This window comes from Ascaphus truei (assembly GCF_040206685.1).
Source record: "Ascaphus truei isolate aAscTru1 chromosome 3 unlocalized genomic scaffold, aAscTru1.hap1 SUPER_3_unloc_1, whole genome shotgun sequence".
In the NCBI taxonomy this organism is placed as follows: domain Eukaryota; kingdom Metazoa; phylum Chordata; class Amphibia; order Anura; family Ascaphidae; genus Ascaphus; species Ascaphus truei.
Genome location: NW_027453821.1, coordinates 1157713 through 1180992, shown reverse-complemented (window position 1 = coordinate 1180992; position 23280 = coordinate 1157713). Strand labels below are relative to the sequence as shown.

General features: G+C 51.1%; 1 protein-coding gene across 4 annotated transcripts in view; it reads right to left on the bottom strand.

Moving 5' to 3' along the window:
* Positions 1 to 23280, bottom strand: part of LOC142473313 (glucose-6-phosphate exchanger SLC37A1-like) — a 181407-nt gene that overhangs the window by 28306 nt on the left and 129821 nt on the right. For 3 of the 4 annotated variants that reach the window (XM_075580511.1, XM_075580510.1, XM_075580512.1), the window contains 5 exons: positions 23009 to 23086; positions 8392 to 8526; positions 3383 to 3473; positions 2382 to 2444; positions 607 to 692 (listed from right to left, as the gene is read on the bottom strand). In XM_075580511.1, coding sequence (XP_075436626.1) covers positions 607 to 692; positions 2382 to 2444; positions 3383 to 3473; positions 8392 to 8526; positions 23009 to 23086 — 453 coding nt within the window. The remainder of the gene's footprint in view (positions 1 to 606; positions 693 to 2381; positions 2445 to 3382; positions 3474 to 8391; positions 8527 to 23008; positions 23087 to 23280) is intronic. The other variant, XM_075580513.1, reaches the window with a different exon arrangement.

The following is a 23280-nucleotide window of genomic DNA, read 5'->3' as shown; positions in this document are numbered from 1 at the left end:
CAGTGAGGGAGCACTCACAGTGAGGGAGCTCTCATACTCACAGCAAGGGAACACTCATACTCACAGCAAGGGAGAACTCACTCACAGCGAGGGAGCACTCATACTCACAGCAAGGGAGCCCTCATACTCACAATGATGGAGCACTCGTACTCACAGCGAGGGAGCACTCATACTCACAGTGAGGGTGCACTCACAGCGAGGGAGCACTCATACTCACAGCAAGGGAACACTCATAATCACAGCAAGGGAGAACTCACTCACAGCGAGGGAGCACTCATACGCACAGCGAGGGAGCACTCATACTCACAGCGAGGGAGCACACATACTCACCGCGAGGGAGCACTCATACTCACCGCGAGGGAGCACTCATACTAACAACAAGGGAGCACTCATACTCGCAAAGAGGGTGCACTCTTATTCGCAATGGGGGAGCAATCATACTCGCAACGGGGGAGCACTCCTACTCGCAACGTGGGAGCACTCATACTCGCAATGTGGGAGCACTCATACTCGCAACGAGGGAGCACTCATACTCACAATGGGGGAGCACTCATATTCACAACGAGGGAGCACTCATACTCACAGTGGGGGAGCACTCATACTCACAGTGGGGGCTGCACACAGTAACATGATCCCGCAGGTTGTCGCTCGTTTATGAGATTTATCAGATATTACCCCGGCCAGAATCCCGCCTGAGAGAGAGGGACAAATCCACCTTAATTATCTGAGACTCGTCCCACCCTCCCCAATCCGAGAACCGTCCCACCCTCCCCAATCTGAGACCCGTCCCACCCTCCCTAATCTGAGACCCGTCCCACCCTCCCCAATCTGAGAACCGTCCCACCCTCCCCAATCTGAGACCCGTCCCACCCTCCCCAATCTGAGACCCGTCCCACCCTCCCCAATCTGAGACCCGTCCCACCCTCCCCAATCTGAGACCCGTCCCACCCTCCCCAATCCGAGAACCGTCCCACCCTCCCCAATCTGACCCGTCCCACCCTCCCCAATCTGAGACCCGTCCCACCCTCCCCAATCTGAGACCCGTCCCACCCTCCCCAATCTGAGACCTGTCCCACCCTCCCCAATCTGAGACCCGTCCCACCCTCCCCAATCTGACCCGTCCCACCCTCCCCAATCTGAGACCCATCCCACCCTCCCCAATCTGAGACCCATCCCACCCTCCCCAATCTGAGACCCCACCCACCCTCCCCAATCTGAGACCCGTCCCACCCTCCCCAATCTGACCCATCCCACCCTCCCAATCTGAGACCCGTCCCACCCTCCCCAATCTGACCCGTCCCACCCTCCCCAATCTGACCCGTCCCACCCTCCCCAATCTGAGACCCGTCCCACCCTCCCCAATCTGAGACCCGTCCCACCCTCCCCAATCTGAGACCCGTCCCACCCTCCACCATCTGACCCATCCCACCCTCCCCAATCTGAGACCCGTCCCACCCTCCCCAATCTGAGACCCGTCCCACCCTCCCCAATCTGAGACCCGTCCCACCCTCCACCATCTGACCCATCCCACCCTCCCAATCTGAGACCCGTCCCACCCTCCCCAATCTGAGACCCGTCCCACCCTCCCCAGTCTGAGAACTGTCCCACCCTCCCCAATCTGAGACCCGTCCCACCCTCCCCAATCTGAGACCCGTCCCACCCTCCCCAATCTGAGACCCGTCCCACCCTCCCCAATCTGAGACCCGTCCCACCCTCCCCAATCTGAGACCCGTCCCACCCTCCCCAATCTGAGACCCGTCCCACCCTCCCCAATCTGAGACCCGTCCCACCCTCCCCAATCTGAGACCCGTCCCACCCTCCCCAATCTGAGACCTGTCCCACCCTCCCCAATCTGAGACCCGTCCCACCTCCCCAGTCTGAGACCCGTCCCACCCTCCCCAGTCTGAGACCCGTCCCATCCTCCCCAGTCTGAGACCCGTCCCACCGTCCCCAGTCTGAGACCCGTCCCACCCTCCCCAGTCTGAGACCCGTCCCACCCTCCCCAATCTGAACTGTCCCACCCTCCCCAATCTGAAATCTGACCCGTCCCACCCTCCCCAATCTGACCCGTCCCACCCTCCCCAATCTGACCCGTCCCACCCTCCCCAATCTGACCCGTCCCATCCTCCCCAATTTGACCCGTCCCACCCTCCCCAATCTGACCCGTCCCACCCTCCCCAATCTGACCCATCCCACCCTCCCCAATCTGACCTTCTCCCTCCCCAATCTGACCCGTCCCCCTCCCCAATCTGACCCGTCCCTACATACCTACAGTGACCCCTCTATACCTACAGAGACCCCCTTATACCTACAGAGACCCCCTTATACCTACAGAGACCCCCATACCTAAATAAAACATTTACCTACAGTCTAGAACTCACCAAATATTCCCCCGACATCAAATAATGTGGAAAGGTCCCCGGCACGGCGAGCGTCCATGTGACCTACAGGGACAGGCCGGGGCGAAGGTCAGAGAGGGAGGGTAACAAGGGGAAGAAAGGAGGGCAGGAGTTATAGGGAGGGGCTATATGGGGTAATAGGAGGAGTTATAGGGAGGGGCTATATGGGTAATAGGAGGAGTTATATGGAGAGGTTATATGGGGTAATAGGAGAAGTTATAGGGAGCGGTTATATGGGGTAATAGGAGGAGTTATAGGGAGGGGTTATATGGGGTAATAGGAGGAGTTATAGGAAGAGGTTATATGGGGTAATAGGAGGAGTTATAGGGAGGGGTTATATGGGGTAATAGGAGGAGTTATAGGGAGCGTTATATGGGGTAATAGGAGGAGTTATAGGAAGAGGTTATATGGGGTAATAGGAGGAGTTATAGGGAGGGGGTATATGGGGTAATAGGAGGAGTTATAGGGAGGGGTTATATGGGGGAATAGGAGGAGTTAGAGGGAGCGGTTATATGGGGTAATAGGAGGAGTTATAGGGAGGGGGTATATGGGGTAATAGGAGGAGTTATAGGGAGGGGTTATATGGGGTAATAGGAGGAGTTCTAGGGAGAGGTTAAATGGGGTAATAGGAGGAGTTACAGGGAGCAGTTATATGGGGTACTATATGGTGTGTGTATATATATGTATATATTCATTGTAACATCGCCGGAAGAAGAGATCAGTGTATCTCGAAAGCTCACACAAATAAAAGCATTTCGTTAGCCACAGAACGGTATCCACTATCTGTTTTTTGAGTATTGAAGCTCGGCTAACACGGTACTGATACCTCTACATGTATGTATATATGTGTGTGTGTGTGTGTGTGTGTGTTTATGTTTATATATGTGTGTGTATGTGATATACAGAGTAAAAGGGATAGGTTATATGGGGTAGAAGCTGATGTATATGATGTGTATATATGGGCAGCTATAGAAAGCACTCACCCACACTGGTGATATACAGAGGGAGCCAGAACAGGAACGTGTAACTGACGAGTTTAGCAAATAACAAACACAGCGAGAATTCTACAACTCCCTGTGAGAAAAACACACAGTAATTACACATCAACACCATGACAACACACCCCAATACTATCTGGGGAGAATACACACATGCACAACACCATGACAACACACCCCAATACTATCTGGGGAGAATACACACATGCACAACACCACGACAACACACCCCAATACTATCTGGGGAGAATACACAAATGCACAACACCACGACAACACACCCCAATACTATCTGGGGAGAATACACACATGCACAACACCACGACAACACACCCCAATACTATCTGGGGAGAATACACACATGCACAACACCACGACAACACACCCCAATACTATCTGGGGAGAATACACACATGCACAACACCACGACAACACACCCCAATACTATCTGGGGAGAATACACACATGCACAACACCACGACAACACACCCCAATACTATCTGGGGAGAATACACACATGCACAACACCACGACAACACACCCCAATACTATCTGGGGAGAATACACACATGCACAACACCACGACAACACACCCCAATACTATCTGGGGAGAATACACACATGCACAACACCACGACAACACACCCCAATACTATCTGGGGAGAATACACACATGCACAACACCATGACAACACACCCCAATACTATCTGGGGAGAATACACACATGCACAACACCATGACAACACACCCCAATACTATCTGGGGAGAATACACACATGCACAACACCATGACAACACACCCCAATACTATCTGGGGAGAATACACACATGCACAACACCATGACAACACACTCCAATACTATCTGGGGAGAATACACACATGCACAACACCATGACAACACACCCCAATACTATCTGGGGAGAATACACACATGCACAACACCATGACAACACACCCCAATACTATCTGGGGAGAATACACACATGCACAACACCATGACAACACACCCCAATACTATCTGGGGAGAATACACACATGCACAACACCATGACAACACACCCCAATACTATCTGGGGAGAATACACACATGCACAACACCATGACAACACACCCCAATACTATCTGGGGAGAATACACACATGCACAACACCATGACAACACACCCCAATACTATCTGGGGAGAATACACACATGCACAACACCATGACAACACCCCCCAATACTATCTGGGGAGAATACACAAATGCACAACACCATGACAACACACCCCAATACTATCTGGGGAGAATACACACATGCACAACACCATGACAACACACCCCAATACTATCTGGGGAGAATACACACATGCACAACACCATGACAACACACCCCAATACTATCTGGGGAGAATACACACATGCACAACACCATGACAACACACCCCAATACTATCTGGGGAGAATACACACATGCACAACACCATGACAACACACCCCAATACTATCTGGGGAGAATACACACATGCACAACACCATGACAACACACCCCAATACTATCTGGGGAGAATACACACATGCACAACACCATGACAACACACCCCAATACTATCTGGGGAGAATACACACATGCACAACACCATGACAACACACCCCAATACTATCTGGGGAGAATACACACATGCACAACACCATGACAACACACCCCAATACTATCTGGGGAGAATACACACATGCACAACACCATGACAACACACCCCAATACTATCTGGGGAGAATACACACATGCACAACACCATGACAACACACCCCAATACTATCTGGGGAGAATACACACATGCACAACACCATGACAACACACCCCAATACTATCTGGGGAGAATACACACATGCACAACACCACGACAACACACCCCAATACTATCTGGGGAGAATACACACATGCACAACACCACGACAACACACCCCAATACTATCTGGGGAGAATACACACATGCACAACACCACGACAACACACCCCAATACTATCTGGGGAGAATACACACATGCACAACACCACGACAACACACCCCAATACTATCTGGGGAGAATACACAAATGCACAACACCACGACAACACACCCCAATACTATCTGGGGAGAATACACACATGCACAACACCACGACAACACACCCCAATACTATCTGGGGAGAATACACAAATGCACAACACCACGACAACACACCCCAATACTATCTGGGGAGAATACACACATGCACAACACCACGACAACACACCCCAATACTATCTGGGGAGAATACACACATGCACAACACCACGACAACACACCCCAATACTATCTGGGGAGAATACACACATGCACAACACCACGACAACACACCCCAATACTATCTGGGGAGAATACACACATGCACAACACCACGACAACACACCCCAATACTATCTGGGGAGAATACACACATGCACAACACCACGACAACACACCCCAATACTATCTGGGGAGAATACACACATGCACAACACCACGACAACACACCCCAATACTATCTGGGGAGAATACACACATGCACAACACCACGACAACACACCCCAATACTATCTGGGGAGAATACACACATGCACAACACCACGACAACACACCCCAATACTATCTGGGGAGAATACACACATGCACAACACCACGACAACACACCCCAATACTATCTGGGGAGAATACACACATGCACAACACCATGACAACACACCCCAATACTATCTGGGGAGAATACACACATGCACAACACCACGACAACACACCCCAATACTATCTGGGGAGAATACACACATGCACAACACCACGACAACACACCCCAATACTATCTGGGGAGAATACACACATGCACAACACCACGACAACACACCCCAATACTATCTGGGGAGAATACACACATGCACAACACCACGACAACACACCCCAATACTATCTGGGGAGAATACACACATGCACAACACCACGACAACACACCCCAATACTATCTGGGGAGAATACACACATGCACAACACCACGACAACACACCCCAATACTATCTGGGGAGAATACACACATGCACAACACCACGACAACACACCCCAATACTATCTGGGGAGAATACACACATGCACAACACCACGACAACACACCCCAATACTATCTGGGGAGAATACACACATGCACAACACCACGACAACACACCCCAATACTATCTGGGGAGAATACACACATGCACAACACCACGACAACACACCCCAATACTATCTGGGGAGAATACACACATGCACAACACCACGACAACACACCCCAATACTATCTGGGGAGAATACACACATGCACAACACCATGACAACACACCCCAATACTATCTGGGGAGAATACACACATGCACAACACCATGACAACACACCCCAATACTATCTGGGGAGAATACACACATGCACAACACCATGACAACACACCCCAATACTATCTGGGGAGAATACACAAATGCACAACACCATGACAACACACCCCAATACTATCTGGGGAGAATACACAAATGCACAACACCATGACAACACACCCCAATACTATCTGGGGAGAATACACAAATGCACAACACCATGACAACACACCCCAATACTATCTGGGGAGAATACACAAATGCACAACACCATGACAACACACCCCAATACTATCTGAGGAGAATACACACATGCACAACACCATGACAACACACCCCAATACTATCTGAGGAGAATACACACATGCACAACACCATGACAACACACCCCAATACTATCTGGGGAGAATACACACATGCACAACACCATGACAACACACCCCAATACTATCTGGGGAGAATACACACATGCACAACACCATGACAACACACCCCAATACTATCTGGGGAGAATACACACATGCACAACACCATGACAACACACCCCAATACTATCTGGGGAGAATACACACATGCACAACACCATGACAACACACCCCAATACTATCTGGGGAGAATACACACATGCACAACACCATGACAACACACCCCAATACTATCTGGGGAGAATACACACATGCACAACACCATGACAACACACCCCAATACTATCTGGGGAGAATACACACATGCACAACACCATGACAACACACCCCAATACTATCTGGGGAGAATACACACATGCACAACACCATGACAACACACCCCAATACTATCTGAGGAGAATACACACATGCACAACACCATGACAACACACCCCAATACTATCTGGGGAGAATACACACATGCACAACACCATGACAACACACCCCAATACTATCTGGGGAGAATACACACATGCACAACACCATGACAACACACCCCAATACTATCTGGGGAGAATACACACATGCACAACACCATGACAACACACCCCAATACTATCTGGGGAGAATACACACATGCACAACACCATGACAACACACCCCAATACTATCTGGGGAGAATACTCAAATGCACAACACCATGACAACACACCCCAATACTATCTGGGGAGAATACACACATGCACAACACCATGACAACACACCCCAATACTATCTGGGGAGAATACACACATGCACAACACCATGACAACACACCCCAATACTATCTGGGGAGAATACACACATGCACAACACCATGACAACACACCCCAATACTATCTGGGGAGAATACACACATGCACAACACCATGACAACACACCCCAATACTATCTGGGGAGAATACACACATGCACAACACCATGACAACACACCCCAATACTATCTGGGGAGAATACACACATGCACAACACCATGACAACACACCCCAATACTATCTGGGGAGAATACACACATGCACAACACCATGACAACACAAAACTATCTAGGAAGAATACACAAATGCACAACACCATGACAACACAACACAATACTATCTAGGGAGAATACACAAATGCACAACCTGCCCTACACCCCCCCCACCCATCCCGTGCCCTCCTACCCCCCCTCACTCACCGGTATCTGTAGGGCCCCCAGGAAGCTGATAGCGGAGGACCCGCTCAGTGAGTTGTTGGGATCTCTCTGAAGCACAACCACATGATGTGTGGGGTACACAAGGGTCGGACCCAACAGGTTCTGCACAGCCCAGTCCTGCGGGGCAAACACAGGGGCAATACATCAATATACACATGATATACACCCGGTTACAGATCAGAAAACCATGCACACACAAGCGCACCACGGATTAATATAAAATATAACAATTTTAATAATTGGTCAAAAGACCACAATATCACAATAATAAATAATAAATCACAGTGAAAATGACAAGACAAATCAATAAACATATAGTACCTATATAAAGTACATGATCACTCCCATATACAGGGATGCTGAACCCGTATATAAGCTTCTATGAAGCACAACACAGAAAACACAGAAAACACAGAAACAATCCCAGGTTGATCAAACTAAACCCATAATGGATGTTTCTATTAAAAAAACCCTGTTTATAGCCACAGTGAGGGGAACTGGTACTAACCATAAGTGGTAGCGGGTGGTCGTTGTTGGCACAAAGTGTCCGGGCAGCACCCACACGCGACAGATTTCCTCCACTCTCACTTCCTGGTTCTCCGTTCCAGCCACTGGGTAGATGCCAGAGAAGCCTCTCGTGACCTCTACGCGTTTCGCAACAGCGTGCTTCGTCAGGTGGTCCTGTCCTTCTTAGGTACAAGGCCTACCGGTGAAGCCCAAGGACTCTGTGATGGTACAATTACCCCTAGGGCCAGCATCTCTTCTACCTCCTCCTCTGCATATCTGGTGTCAGCAGAGGTGTATTCTTATGCAGAGGTCTCTGATCCCCAGTGTGGACCGGGTGATCAGTAATATGGGTCCTGCCCGGCTTATCCGTGAACAGGTCCTTGTACTGTTCTAGCATAGCTCGTGCCTGCACCGGCTGGGGTGCCTCGAGCTGGGGTCCTATCCCTACCTGCTCTACTGTGCCCCCTATCCTAGCTTCCCCTAGAAGGTCGGGCAGAGCTGGGCTCGCTGGGTCCTCCATCGGTGGGCTACAGATAGCCAGCACTGATGCTGCACTTGTGAAGTACTCCTTCAACATGTTAGTGATAGGTTCTATGTCTCACTGTCTCCGGATCTAACTGTACAACATAGTTGCACTCGTTCATCCGCCGGAGTACCGTATACGGGCCAGCCAAGCCAGCCAAGCCAGCCATGCCAGCCATGAGTTTGTTCTGCTGAGTGGGCTTCAGAACAAGCACTTGCTGCCCATGGATTAACTTTCTGTTACGGGCATTTTAGTGATACAAAGTCTTCTGCAGGGTCTGAGCATCCCTGAGGTTAGCCTGTGCCAACCCCATGAGTCGGTCTAACTGGTCTCTGAGAGTTACTACATACTGTAGCACAGAAGCATCAGTAGTAGTAGTCTCCCCTTCCCATCCCTCACGGAATAGGTCAAGCGGTCCCCACGACCATATAGAAGCTCAAAAGATGAGAATCCGGTGGACTCTCGCGGTACCTCTCGGTATGCAAACAGCAAATGCTGTAAATGAGCCTCCCTGTCTCCCTGTTCAGCTTCTGCAAAGGCTCGCAGCCTCTGCTTCAGGGTCCCATTGAACCGCTCACACAGTCCGTTTGTCTGGGGGTGGTAAGGGGCAGTACGGAGGGCTGTCACCCTGCACGTAGCCCAGTGACACTGGAGCAATTCAGACATGAATTGCACTCCTTGATCGGTTAGGACCTCACTAGGGAACCCTACTCTGGTAAAAATCCCTATAAGAGCTTCTGCTACCTTTTTAGCTTCAATGGATGAAAGTGTCACAGCCTCAGGGTACCTGGTTGCAAAATCAACCACCATGAAGATGTAGCGCTTCCCCGTCCAGCTAGGGACCAGGAGGGGTCCCACAATGTCTACTGCTACCCTCTGGAAAGGTTCACTGATCACCGGTAGTGGGTTCAGGGGGACCTTCACGCGGTCACCCGACTTGCCTACTCGCTGGCACGCATCACAGGACCTGCAAAAATCTGCCACTGCCCGCGATGCCCCCGGCCAGTAGAAACGCTGGAATAGCCGGGCTCTAGTGCGGGTGACCCCCTGATGCACCGCTGGTGAGATGGAGTGGGCTACCTGCAATAACTGTTGCCTATACTCCCTGGGTACCACTGGCTGTCTCCTCCCTGTCCATACTCTGTCGGGAGCATCAGGGGCATGCTCTCTGTACAAGTGCCCACAGTTCCAGAGATACTGATCCGACCCACCCTCAGAGGCATATCAGGTCGCACCAGAGTAACGGTGGCACCAGAGACGATCAGGCCGGCTGCCTTGTGATCTCCGATGGTCACTGGGCGCAAATGCCTTTGCCGGACATCATTCACCTGCAGCCCGACTGCTGCAACTTAATGCCCTTATGAGGAAAAAACGGGACACCTGTCCCCAGCGGTGCTACAAAAACGTTTGTGAACATAGTCACTTCATGAAGCCAATCAATGTATGTAACAATAAATAAACAACACGTAATGATGAAGAGATCAAGGAACCTTGAGCAATCAGGCAGTTTGTAAAGTAGAGCATATGTCAGCCAAGCAGATGTGGGGTGATGTGGCAGCCTGCTAGATCAGTATGAACTGAAGTGTCGACAACTGTGGGGGGAGGTGCAATGCTGGGCCAGTAAACCCTGGAGTTCTCTCCGTGTCTAGCGGAGAGACATCCGTTGTGTGACCGAACACTTTCCCCCCTTTTCCTTGTTGTAAAGTAGCTGCCGTGACCACACTGGCAGCAGAACACAGAGACCCGCTGCACGTGACACAAACAGCCGCTTTATTCACAGTAAGTTGTCTAAGCGCCTCTGTCTGGAAGAAGTAAATCGATGTAGAAGGGGAAAGATGAAGCACTGCAAACATGTGACAAAGCTCCTTTGCGGAGAGAAACGCGTTGGAGCACACCTGTCTGGTATGTTTTTTGGCTAATATGCCTAATAAATAGTTTTATTTTTAAACCTGCCTCCAGCCCTCTTCCAATTTTTGAGTGCTCCATCTTTCCACTTTCTACATTGATGCCCAACTGTCTCCTCCGCTGTGCTGGCTGTAGGTGGTGTAGGGACCGCTGCCTGGGTTCTCAGCTGTACCTGGTGGACAGCTGCTTGCTGCTCCTCGGTTGGTGCCAGTCCCACTTAGGCGACTGCTTTTTCAGCTTGGGTACGTTGCCCTAGATTGGAGTTGCTGGAACGGTGCAGATCGGGACAATCTGGCTTCAGATGCCTGGTTCGGTGACAGTGGTAGCATCGCCGCTCATGCACAAATTCTGTGGACTTGGCTGCACTTCCCCCGGCAGGAGGTTTGGGTCTCCAGGTTGGTGTGGGGTGAGCAGCCTTAGCCGCCTTGGGCACCCGGGTCGGGGCGACCCCGGTAGGAGCGGGTGCCTGATTGGCAAATTGGCAAGTTGTCAGAAACTCATCCGCCATCCTGGCAGCAACGATGAAGGTCTTGGGCTTGTGGTCAATCACCCACTCCCTCACTTCAGGCAGACACTTCTGCAAGAATTTCTCCAAGAATATAAATGTCCAACAGTCTGCATTGCACCCTTCGATCCACTGGGTGCTGTGCTGGGCTAGCCAGGATGCGAACTCCAGGTGAGTATCCCGGGCAGTTTTCTCCCCGGATCGGAACAGCCCTCGGTAAGCCTCAGGATTGACGGCAAACCGCTCAAGCAAGACTGCCTTGACCTGTTTGTAGTTGTGGCTGTCCACCATCGGGATTCCCTGGAAAGCCTTCAGGACTCTGCCGGTTAACAGGAGGGACAAACGTAGCACCCAGTCTCGGGGTGGGAGACGGAACCGTCCACACTGGTCCTCGAAGACTTTCAAAAAGCTGTCGATATCGTCTGTGCCATCCACAAACTTGGCAAAGCTGTGGTGAGACACCCTTGGGGGTCGGGGCTGGTTGAGGTCCCGATGGGGTCAGGGCACCTGAACACTCTGGGCAGCCGCGATCAGCTGCAACTTCTGCTCAAAAGTGACCCGACTGCCATGGCTGTAACAATAGCCGTGATATCCGCAGCGGGGACACCAGTAGCCAACGGGGCTACTACAAGTGGGGCCACAGGCTAATCCTCGTCCTCACCCTCACTCTCGTCCTCTGTTTCCTCTGCAATCTCCTCGATGTCCAGGGTTATGTCCTGGGCTTGAGCTGCCATGGTTGACCCCAGTTCCAGGGGAGAAGCCATGTCAGCTTCATGGGGCTCCAGATCCTCCTCGAGCTGAGCGTTAGCCCGACCGTCTGTCGGTAGTCCGTAACCCTCACACCGGGTCACGACTCTCTGGCGATCCCAGGACCTATACCGTCCTGAACACTGAGACATCTTCGCCTTTGGGCACTAGACTTCAGGGACAAGTGAACAGTGTGCTTTCCTGCTCTGGGTAATCGTGCGTACACTTACTACTTGTTTTGAGAGCTCGCAATCTATGAGCTCGTCTTTGTGCTAGTAATCCCCACAGGAACTTATAGCCCAAAGCCTAATGATCCCACCGCTGCCACTAGAAAAAGCTTATCACGGGAGATGAGGACTTTGACACTTATTTATATTTATACCGGGATTATTCACTTGGCAAAACAAGGTAGTAAAAACAAAATGCAGTTTATTCAGGTAAACCCGCGTACAACACAAAGAATACACAAAATACAGACAAAGGCACACTTACAAGGGGGCAGGGCACCTGCTTCGGAAAGCTTACCCTAACCGGGATATACACCCGGGCTTCCTGGTCCTCTTTTCGGCTTCAGTTCCTAGCCGCGGCCGCTACGTTCAAAAACGAGAACTTGGATCTCGCGTCTGACTTAGTCTCTGCAGGGCAGACTTTCCTAGCTTCAAATGAAGCCGGTTGCTCGACTATTCGTAACAGAGCAACTTTGAAAAGTCTGTCCGCTTTTCATCTACACAAGCCACTAGATCATCTAGTCCTCTGACAGGGGCTTCTCCCTAACTACCTTCCGTTGTTCTATGTTCAGCATGGAATTAGGAGTAGTGACCAATCAGAGCGTGGGAAATCCTCCCCGCCAGCCAATAGGAATAGGGGCTCATCCTTTGGCTGATATCAGAGGAGGGGGCGTGCCAAGCCGGCTCGGGATGCCCTGTGGGTGGGACATACAAATTGACCAATGGGAAACACGCCGACATTCTGCCGCTTCCCGGATTCAACCCATCGCCACCTACTGAGTCTGGCAGACCAGAGGGTCCTCCCCGCAGGGGGTCCATGTTCTCCAGACCCAGTACTCCGCCCTTCCCCGGCCACTTAGCACCCCGACACCTCTCAACATCCCATCTCCTCTTTGAACTACGATGTCTATCCAGACTCCCTGGCACCTATGTGGATGCCCGGGCTGACTGAATAGACATTTATATTAAAAGCACAAAACATTATAAAATATATTAAAATAAAGTTTGGACCTTGGGGAAACTTATAAGGGAAACAGATCTGGGATATCTGGGCCCGAAAAACCAGGAGTCTGGGGACACTGGGTAGCCCCGTGTACCGGCAAATGGTGCCTGCACGTCGTGGACAATTAGGGGTCTACCGGTAACTTTGGCCCCCGAACTCCTGCAAACAAAATAATTGCATTTCTACCTAAATATCCCACCTAAAAGGTGCACACAGAAAGTTTCATGAGCCTAGGGCACAGGGAACATGGAAAGTGGTAAAGCTGGGGACACTAACTTCTACATGTTATAACCCCTGACCCCTGGCTTACGGTGCTGGGAAGCTGCCAGGGTCCCGCACGTCTCAGGGGTAACTAGATAGGCTTAACCTTTATTTTATAGCATGGTTACCCCCTTACCGTCACACACCCCGCAACAGATCAATATATAACCCACAACAGATCAATATATAGCCCGCAACAGATCAATATAGACCCCACTATAGATCAATATATACCCCACTACAGATCAATATACACATCAATATATACCCCGCTACAGATCAATATACATCCCGCTACAGATCAATATGCACATCAATATATACCCCGCTACAGATCAATATACACATCAATATATAGCCCGCTACAGCTCAATATACACCCCGCTACAGATCAATATATAACCCACAACAGATCAATATATAGCCCGCAACAGATCAATATATACCCCACTACAGATCAATATACACATCAATATATACCCCGCTACAGATCAATATACACATCAATATACACCCCGCTACAGATCAATATACACCCCGCTACAGATCAATATACAGATCAATATACACCCCGCTACAGATCAATATACACATCAATATATAGCCCGCAACAGATCAATATAGACCCCACTATAGATGAATATATACCCCGCAACAGATTAATATACACATCAATATACACCCCGCTACAGCTCAATATACACCCCGCTACAGATCAATATACACATCAATATACACCCCGCTACAGATCAATATACACATCAATATACACCCCGCTACAGGTCAATATACACATCAATATACACCCCGCTACAGATCAATATACACATCAATATACACCCCGCTACAGATCAATATACACATCAATATACACCCCGCTACAGCTCAATATACACCCCGCTACAGATCAATATACACATCAATATACACCCCGCTACAGATCAATATACACATCAATATACACCCCGCTACAGATCAATATACACATCAATATACACCCCGCTACAGATCAATATACACATCAATATACACCCCGCTACAGATCAATATACACATCAATATACACCCCGCTACAGATCAATATACACATCAATATACACCCGCTACAGATCAATATACACATCAATATACACCCCGCTACAGATCAATATACACATCAATATACACCCCTGAATGGAGACACCTTTTGGAAGGTACCGAAAACCCCATCACAATTCTCCCAGATCATAAAAATTTGCTCTATACAGACAGTGCCCGCCGCCTCGGTGCTCGCCGCCTTGGTGCCCGCCGCCTTGGTGCCCGCCGCCTCGGTGCCCGCCTCCTTGGTGCCCGCCGCCTTGGTGCCCGCCGCCTTGGTGCTCGCCGCCTTGGTGCCCGCCGCCTCGGTGCCTGCCGCCTCGGTGCCCGCCGCCTCGGTGCCCGCCGCCTCGGTGCCCGCCGCCTTGGTGCTCGCCGCCTTGGTGCCCGCCGCCTCGGTGCCCGCCGCCTCGGTGCTCGCCGCCTCGGTGCCCGCCCCCTTGGTGCCCGCCCCCTTGGTGCCCGCCGCCTTGGTGCTCGACGCCTCTGTGCTCGCCGCCTCGGTGCCCGCCGCCTCGGTGCCCGCCGCCTTGGTGCTCGCCGCCTTGGTGCCCGCCGCCTTAGTGCCCGCCCCCTTGGTGCTCACCGCCTTGGTGCCCGCCGCCTTAGTGCCCGCCGCCTTGGTGCTCGATGCCTTGGTGCTCGCCGCCTTGGTGCCCGCCGCCTTGGTGCTCGACGCCTTGGTGCTCGACGCCTTGGTGCTCGCCGCCTTGGTGCCCGCCGCCTTGGTGCTCGCCGCCTTGGTGCTCGCCGCCTTGGTGCCCGCCGCCTTGGTGCTCACCGCCTTGGTGCTCGCCCCCTTGGTGCCCGCCCCCTTGGTGCCCGCCGCCTTGGTGCTCGACGCCTTGGTGCTCGCCGCCTCGGTGCCCGCCACCTCGGTGCCCGCCGCCTCGGTGCCCGCCGCCTCGGTGCTCGCCGCCTCGGTGCTCGACGCCTCGGTGCCCGCCATCTTGGTGCCTGCCGCCTTGGTGCTCGCCGCCTTGGTGCCCGCCCCCTTGGTGCCCGCCGCCTTGGTGCTCGACGCCTTGGTGCTCGCCGCCTCGGTGCTCGCCGCCTCGGTGCCCGCCGCCTCGGTGCCCGCCGCCTCGGTGCCCGCCGCCTCGGTGCCCGCCGTCTCGGTGCTCGCCGCCTTGGTGCTCGACGCCTTGGTGCTCGCCGCCTTGGTGCCCGCCGCCTTGGTGCCCGCCGCCTTGGTGCCCGCCGCCTTGGTGCCCGCCGCCTTGGTGCTCGACGCCTTGGTGCTCGCCGCCTCGGTGCCCGCCGCCTCGGTGCCCGCCGCCTCGGTGCTCGCCGCCTCGGTGCCCGCCGCCTCGGTGCTCGCCGCCTCGGTGCCCGCCACCTCGGTGCCCGCCGCCTCGGTGCCCGCCGCCTCGGTGCTCGACGCCTTGGTGCTCGACGCCTTGGTGCCCGCCCCCTTGGTGCCCGCAGCCTTGGTGCCCGCCGCCTCGGTGCCCGCCGCCTCGGTGCCCGCTGCCTTGGTGCCCGCCGCCTTGGTGCTCGACGCCTCGGTGCTCGAAGCCTTGCTGCTCACTTCCTTGGTGCTCGAAGCCTTGGTGCTCGATGCCTTGGTGCTCGAAGCCTTGGTGCCCGCTGCCTTGGTGCCCGCTGCCTTGGTGCTCGAAGCCTTGGTGCTCACTTCCTTGGTGCTCGAAGCCTTGGTGCTCGATGCCTTGGTGCTCACTTCCTTGGTGCTCGAAGCCTTGGTGCTCGATGCCTTGGTGCTCGAAGCCTTGGTGCCCGCTGCCTTGGTGCCCGCTGCCTTGGTGCTCGAAGCCTTGGCGCTCACTTCCTTGGTGCTCGATGCCTTGGTGCTCACTTCCTTGGTGCTCGAAGCCTTGGTGCTCGATGCCTTGGTGCTCGAAGCCTTGGTGCCCGCTGCCTTGGTGCCCGCTGCCTTGGTGCTCGAAGCCTTGGTGCTCACTTCCTTGGTGCTCGAAGCCTTGGTGCTCGATGCCTTGGTGCTCGAAGCCTTGGTGCCCGCCGCCTTGGTGCTCGACGCCTCGGTGCTCGAAGCCTTGCTGCCCGTCAGACCCGTTGGTCACTTTTTTTCTTCAGATTCAATTTTCTTATCTCTTATATTCCTGAGTCAAACAACCTGAAAGCTGGCGCTTTGTCCGGCCAATTCGTGGTCGAAGACAAATCTGAAGACATGTCGGACACTGTCCTTCCTTCCAAATATGTTATTTCCGCTAATTCTTGTGATGTCCCGGATGGCATTTTGGCTACTCAAACTCGCATTCCTGAAGGTCTGGAGGTGCCGGGGGGCTGTTTATATGCTGCATCACAATTTCGTAAGAAAATTCTAGAATGGGGTCATTTGTCTAAGTCTGCCGGTCATCCTGGTACCAGAAGAACAACGGATCTCATCAGACGAACATTTTGGTGGCCCAACATGTTAAAAGAAATTGAAGAATTTATCAAATCCTGCTCCACTTGCGCCCGAAATAAAACTGCACGCAGCAAACCACCTGGCCCTCTACAGCCACTGCCCATATCGGATCGTCTTTGGACTCATCTGTCTATGGACTTTATTGTTGAATTTCCTATTTCCAGAGGAATGAACACCATTCTGGTTATAGTCGATAGATTCTCAAAGCAATCTCACTTTATTCCTCTGAAAGGCTTACCCAACTCTGCTACCTTGGCGGACATCTTCATTAAGGAAATTTTTCGCATTTATGGGGTAGCTTTGTCCATAGTGTCCGATCGTGGATCTCAATTTATCTAAAAATTCTGGTGTGCATTCGCCCAAAGGATGGGTATTTCTCATCATTTTTCCTCAGGGTATCATCCCCAGACCAATGGACAGACCGAAAGGACTAACCAAACCTTGAAGCAATACTTAAGATGTTTCATCTCTGACGCCCAAGACGACTGGGTGGATCTTCTTCTATGGGCAGAATTCGCCCACAACTCCCTTAGAAACGACTCTACACGGAAATCCCCGTTCTTTGTCAATTACGGTTTTCACCCGGCATGGCTCCCCATCACTACTTCTTCAGGGGTTCCAGCAGCGGACAACAGAATTAATTCTTTACAGGAGTCATGGAGGAGTATTCAAAAGACTCTCGAGGAGGCAACTCACAGACAGAAATCACATGCTGATCGTCATCGCCGCAAAGCACCCAACTTCAAACTAGGAGACAGAATGTGGTTTTCTTCAAAAAATATCAAGACACCGACTCTCAAATTGGCTCCAAGATTCCTGGAGCGAGTCAATCCGGTAGCGTACCATCTTAAACTTCTTCCTTCCATGAGGATACCTTCAGTTTTTCATGTGTCTCTCTTGAAGCCTGTTTTTCAGAGTTCTCAATTTCCAGATTCCTCATCCAAACCACCGCCTGTAATTGTACAAGGACAGGAGGAGAACGAGATACAATCCATCATTGACTCAAGACGATCTAGAGGGGCTTTCCAATACTTGGTCCATTGGAAGGGGTTTGGAACAGAAGAGAGGTCTTGGATACCCTATCATCAAGTACATGCCCCCAGTTTCATGCCAAAACCCCCCTCAAACCATATTGGAGTCGTCCTGAGGCCACTCTTCAAGGGGGGGGGGAGGTACTGTAAGGAATCATGGAGCACGTCCCCCTTGGCGTGCTCCCTCCTTACCTGCTGCTTCACAGCCCCCACGCACCTTACTGTAAGGAATCGGGGAGCGCGTCCCCCACGTGCTCCCTCCTTAACTGCTGCTTCACAGCCCCCGCGCACCTTACTGTAAGGAATCAGGGAGCGCGTCCCACGCAGCGTGCTCCCTCCTTACCTGCTGCTTCACAGCCCCCGCACACCTTACTGTAAGGAATCGGGGAGCGCGTCCCCCTCAGCGTGCTCCCTCCTTACCTGCTGCTTCACAGCCTCCCAGGCACCTTACTGTAAGGAATCGGGGAGCGCGTCCCCCTCAGCGTGCTCCCTCCTTACCTGCTGCTTCACAGCCTCCCAGGCACCTTACAGAGCGCGCGCACCCACGGAGGGGTTTTTAAGGTTCCTATGGAGCTTGACTCCGCCCCCCGCTTGCGACGCATGGCTGTCCCGCATGACGCGCGTGCACCGCTCCCCAGCTGCGTGTTAACCCTGTTCATATCGCTCACCTGTCTCCTGTACCTCACAGCCTATCCCTGCCTCTGCAGGGGGCGCTCCTCCGCTCCACCCCCGTCTCATTGGACTCTCACACATATATGCTCAGCTCTCTCACTCCTTCTTTGGCTGAGCACAGTTCATTGTAGCCTTGCTGTTCCCACGTCCCTGTTCCTGCTGTATTGCCTTGCTTTGCCTGTCTCTGTGTTCGATCTCCTGTGTACCGACCCGGCTAGACTTCGGACCCTTCTATGGATATCGACCCCGGCTTGCCTCTGACCTTCCGTATCTCTCCATCCCGGCACACGAACAACGACTATCCTACTGGCTCCAACCCCTTGACCATGGCACCCTGCTACTGACTACTCTCCAGGCTCCAACCTCTGACCTCGGCAAGTATCAAGACCATTCTACTCTCTCCAACCCTGACCCGGCAAACCTTGACTATCCCCCCCCAGGCGCGCCTCCGCTGCGGTGGGTGGCGTGTTCTACACTGTCCCACCTCAGTACCGGGGTCCCGCCTTGTTCGTGGTGAGCGCAAGCGTTACAGCTGCACACTGTGAGGGGGAGGTACAAACTCCTGATAAAGCTGAGACCAGAGAAAGGTGTTGAGTGGACCTTCAGCTAACCTAGACGTGCGACTATCCCTGGCAGGGAGAAGTGAAACCGGAAGTGATGTTATGGCTAAACCGAAGTGATGTCCCGGCAACCACGGGATATGCCGGCGAGACACGAGAGGCTGGAGAGAGCGGGCATGCTGTAGGACACCAGCCTGTTGTGAAGGCGGTGAGACCATGGCCTGTTTTCGGCACTAAATGTATAGCTCTTTATGTTTTAACGGCTTTTAAAGAATGTACCAATACGAGAACCATTCTTACCATTTTATAGATAAAGAACCTTTCGTATTGATCTGCGCTATGTTGTTCAATTTCCTCTTCCTCTGAGTTTTTTCCTCTATGAGATCTTCAGATCCCCAAAAAAAGAAAAGAGCCACAGTTTTGGATTTGCCCAATTTGTTTTTCTCACGGTGAGTAGGCGCTCTATAGGCACTCTATACTCTATAGGCCCCTCTGATATTCATCCCTTTCTAGAAGACATATCTGCACTGTGATATTTTATTTTTTCCTTATGGTGATTTCCTTCGCTCCTTCGTGGACTTTGAAGACCCATTTCATACTAGGGACTAGCGGAGAAAGTCCCTTCCAGAGGGTTTGAGCAGGAAGTCATTTTTGTTATTCTATTTTGAAACTTATTTTCTCACTATTGTATCACAAATGATTAATTTTCTCATTTATTATATTAATACACTTCTTTCTCACATTTCTCGTGTAATCTGTGGGAGCAATAACCCTTTTTTGTATCTTATGTGTAAACACATCTTGCCACGATCAAAAGAAATCTCTGAGGACCTCAGAAAAGCAGTTATTGATGCTCATCAGTCTAGAAAGTTTTACAAAACCACTTCTAAGGATTTGAGGCTTCACCAATCCACTGTTAGTCTACAAATGGAGAAAGTTCAAGACCACAGTCTTTCTACCCAGGAGCGGTCATCCTACAACAACCTCTCCAAGAACAAACTGGCAAATCATCCAGAAAGCAGCCACCAGTCACCACCTCCAAGGAAGAAAAAGGAGAGACCATATAGTGTAGAGGTAAAACAATTCTAATATCAAATACACGATTGAAGGCTTACACTTAACACAGTCGAAGTAGGCACTCATAGGTAGCGGATGACGGATATCCCTGGCTTCGCGATTCCTTGGGTTATTCGTTCACCTCCGCTCTCTCAGGAAACACTTGGATCCACACCGGGGCTCCCGTTTCGTCACTTCTGGTACTTCTCGTCGTAAACGGGAGCCCCGGTGTGGATCCAAGTGTTTCCTGAGAGACGGAGGTGAACGAATAACCCAAGGAATCGCGACCCCAGGGATATCCGTCATCCGCTACCTATGAGTGCCTACTTCGACTGTATTAAGTGTAAGCCTTCAATCGTGTATTTGATATTAGAATTGTTTTACCTCTACACTATATGGTCTCTCCTTTTCCTTCCTTGGAGGTGGTGACTGGTGGCTGCTGTTATCACACAGGGCGTATCCACCCCTTGAGTTGGATGAATGTCGGATTTGATTACTTGAATGTGAGTAGTCATTTTGGATCAGATTTTTTCACTTTTTTCACTGTTAAAACATTATTGTACTATGATATGTTTTTCTATTCTATGGCTACGAGACGAGCTCCCCTGACTTTTTGAAAGATCATCCAAGAAAAGACAAGTGAACAGTCTTTTTTAAGGGTTGTAGTTTATTTTGAGTCTTTTTTTCACTTTATATGCACTTTAATTAGGCACGTGCACTATCATTGATATTGTTTCATTAATCACATCGTCACTTTCACAATAGTGGTTATTATTATAATTTTGGGTTTGTTAGAGCGCTATTGTCACTGTTTTTCCTAAATCATCCAGAAAGTCACAAAGAACCCCAGAGTAACATCCAAGGATCTGCAGGCCAATCTCACCTTGGCTAATGTGAGTATTCATTACTCAAATACAAGAAAAAGATTGAACAAGAAAGGTGTTCATGGAAGGATAGCCAGGAGGAAACCACTGCTTTCTAAAAAGAATATTGCTGCTATCTGAAGTTCGCCAAATAGCACATGAAGGATCCATAAGACTTCTGGAACAATGTATTCTGGACAGACAAGTCAAAGGTAGAACCTTTTGGCCTCCAATGAGAAGCATTACGTTTGGCGAAAACCAAACACTACGTTCGAACAGAAGAACCTCATCCCAACCATCAAGCATGGTGGTTGGAATGTGATGGTTTGGGGCTGCTTTGCTGCCTCAGGACCTGGACAGCTTGCCATCATTGACACAACCATGAATTCTGCAATGTATCAGAAGATTCTAGATGAGAATGTGTGGCCATCTGTCCGTGAGCTGAAGCAAAAGTGGGTCATGCAGCAAGACAATAATCCTAAACATACAAGCAGATCTACAAAAGAATGGCTACAGAAGAAAAAATTCCAAGTTTAAGAATGGCCCAGTCAAAGTCTGGACCTAAACCCCATTGAAATGTTGTGACAGGACCAGACGCGAGCTGTCCATGCAAGGCAGCCCTCAAATGTCACTGTGTTGAACGGTTCTGTAAGGAGGAATGGCCCAAAACTTCTCAAAACCGATGTGAGAGTCTGACCAGCAGTTACAGGAAACGCGCCGTTGAAGTTATTTTTGCTCAAGGGGGCGCCACCAGGTACTGAATCTAAAGGGTCACTTACTTTTTCACACATGGATATTGAATGTTGAATTATTTGTGGATAAATGTTGAAAAAGTACCATGTTTTTGTGTAATTTGTATGATCAGGTTATCTTTATCTATTATTAGGACTTAGATTAAGATCTAATAACATTTTATGTTTGAAAAATGGGAAAATCCTAAGGGGTTCACAAACTTTTCCTCCCCACTGTATATATGCAGACTCTGTGATCTGTTCACACGGGATCTCTATACACACAGGATCCCTATATACACAGGGGATCTCTATATACACAGTGTATATAGAGACCTCCTTTACAAATTACAGACTGTACGATTACCCCCAAATCTGTGGAACGCCCAACCAGCCAAGGACCCCCCTAACATATGGACCCCCCCCAACCAGCCAGGGACTCCATACATGAAACACCTCTAGAGCTGACAGGGACCACCCCAAATCTCACTATATTGTCAGTATTAGGTATCCAGAAGCCCCCTCCCCGCCCGACCAAGTACCTGCTCCGGTTCTGACTCTCTGACTTTCAGGATCTGATTCTGGATTTTAAGCCCGGCACAGGACGAGCTGGGCGGTGCCTGAGAGAGAGAGACGAGACCAAAGGTGGGGTAGGGGGTCACCGGGTGGGGGAGGAACAGGAACTTGGAGGGGAGAGTGGGGACTGGGGGATGAAGAGAAAGAACTAGAGGATGAAGAGAGGGGACTGGGGAAGGAAAAGTAGGGGGGCTGGGTGGAGCAGGGACTAGAGGAAGAAGGGAGGAGTATGTTGTAC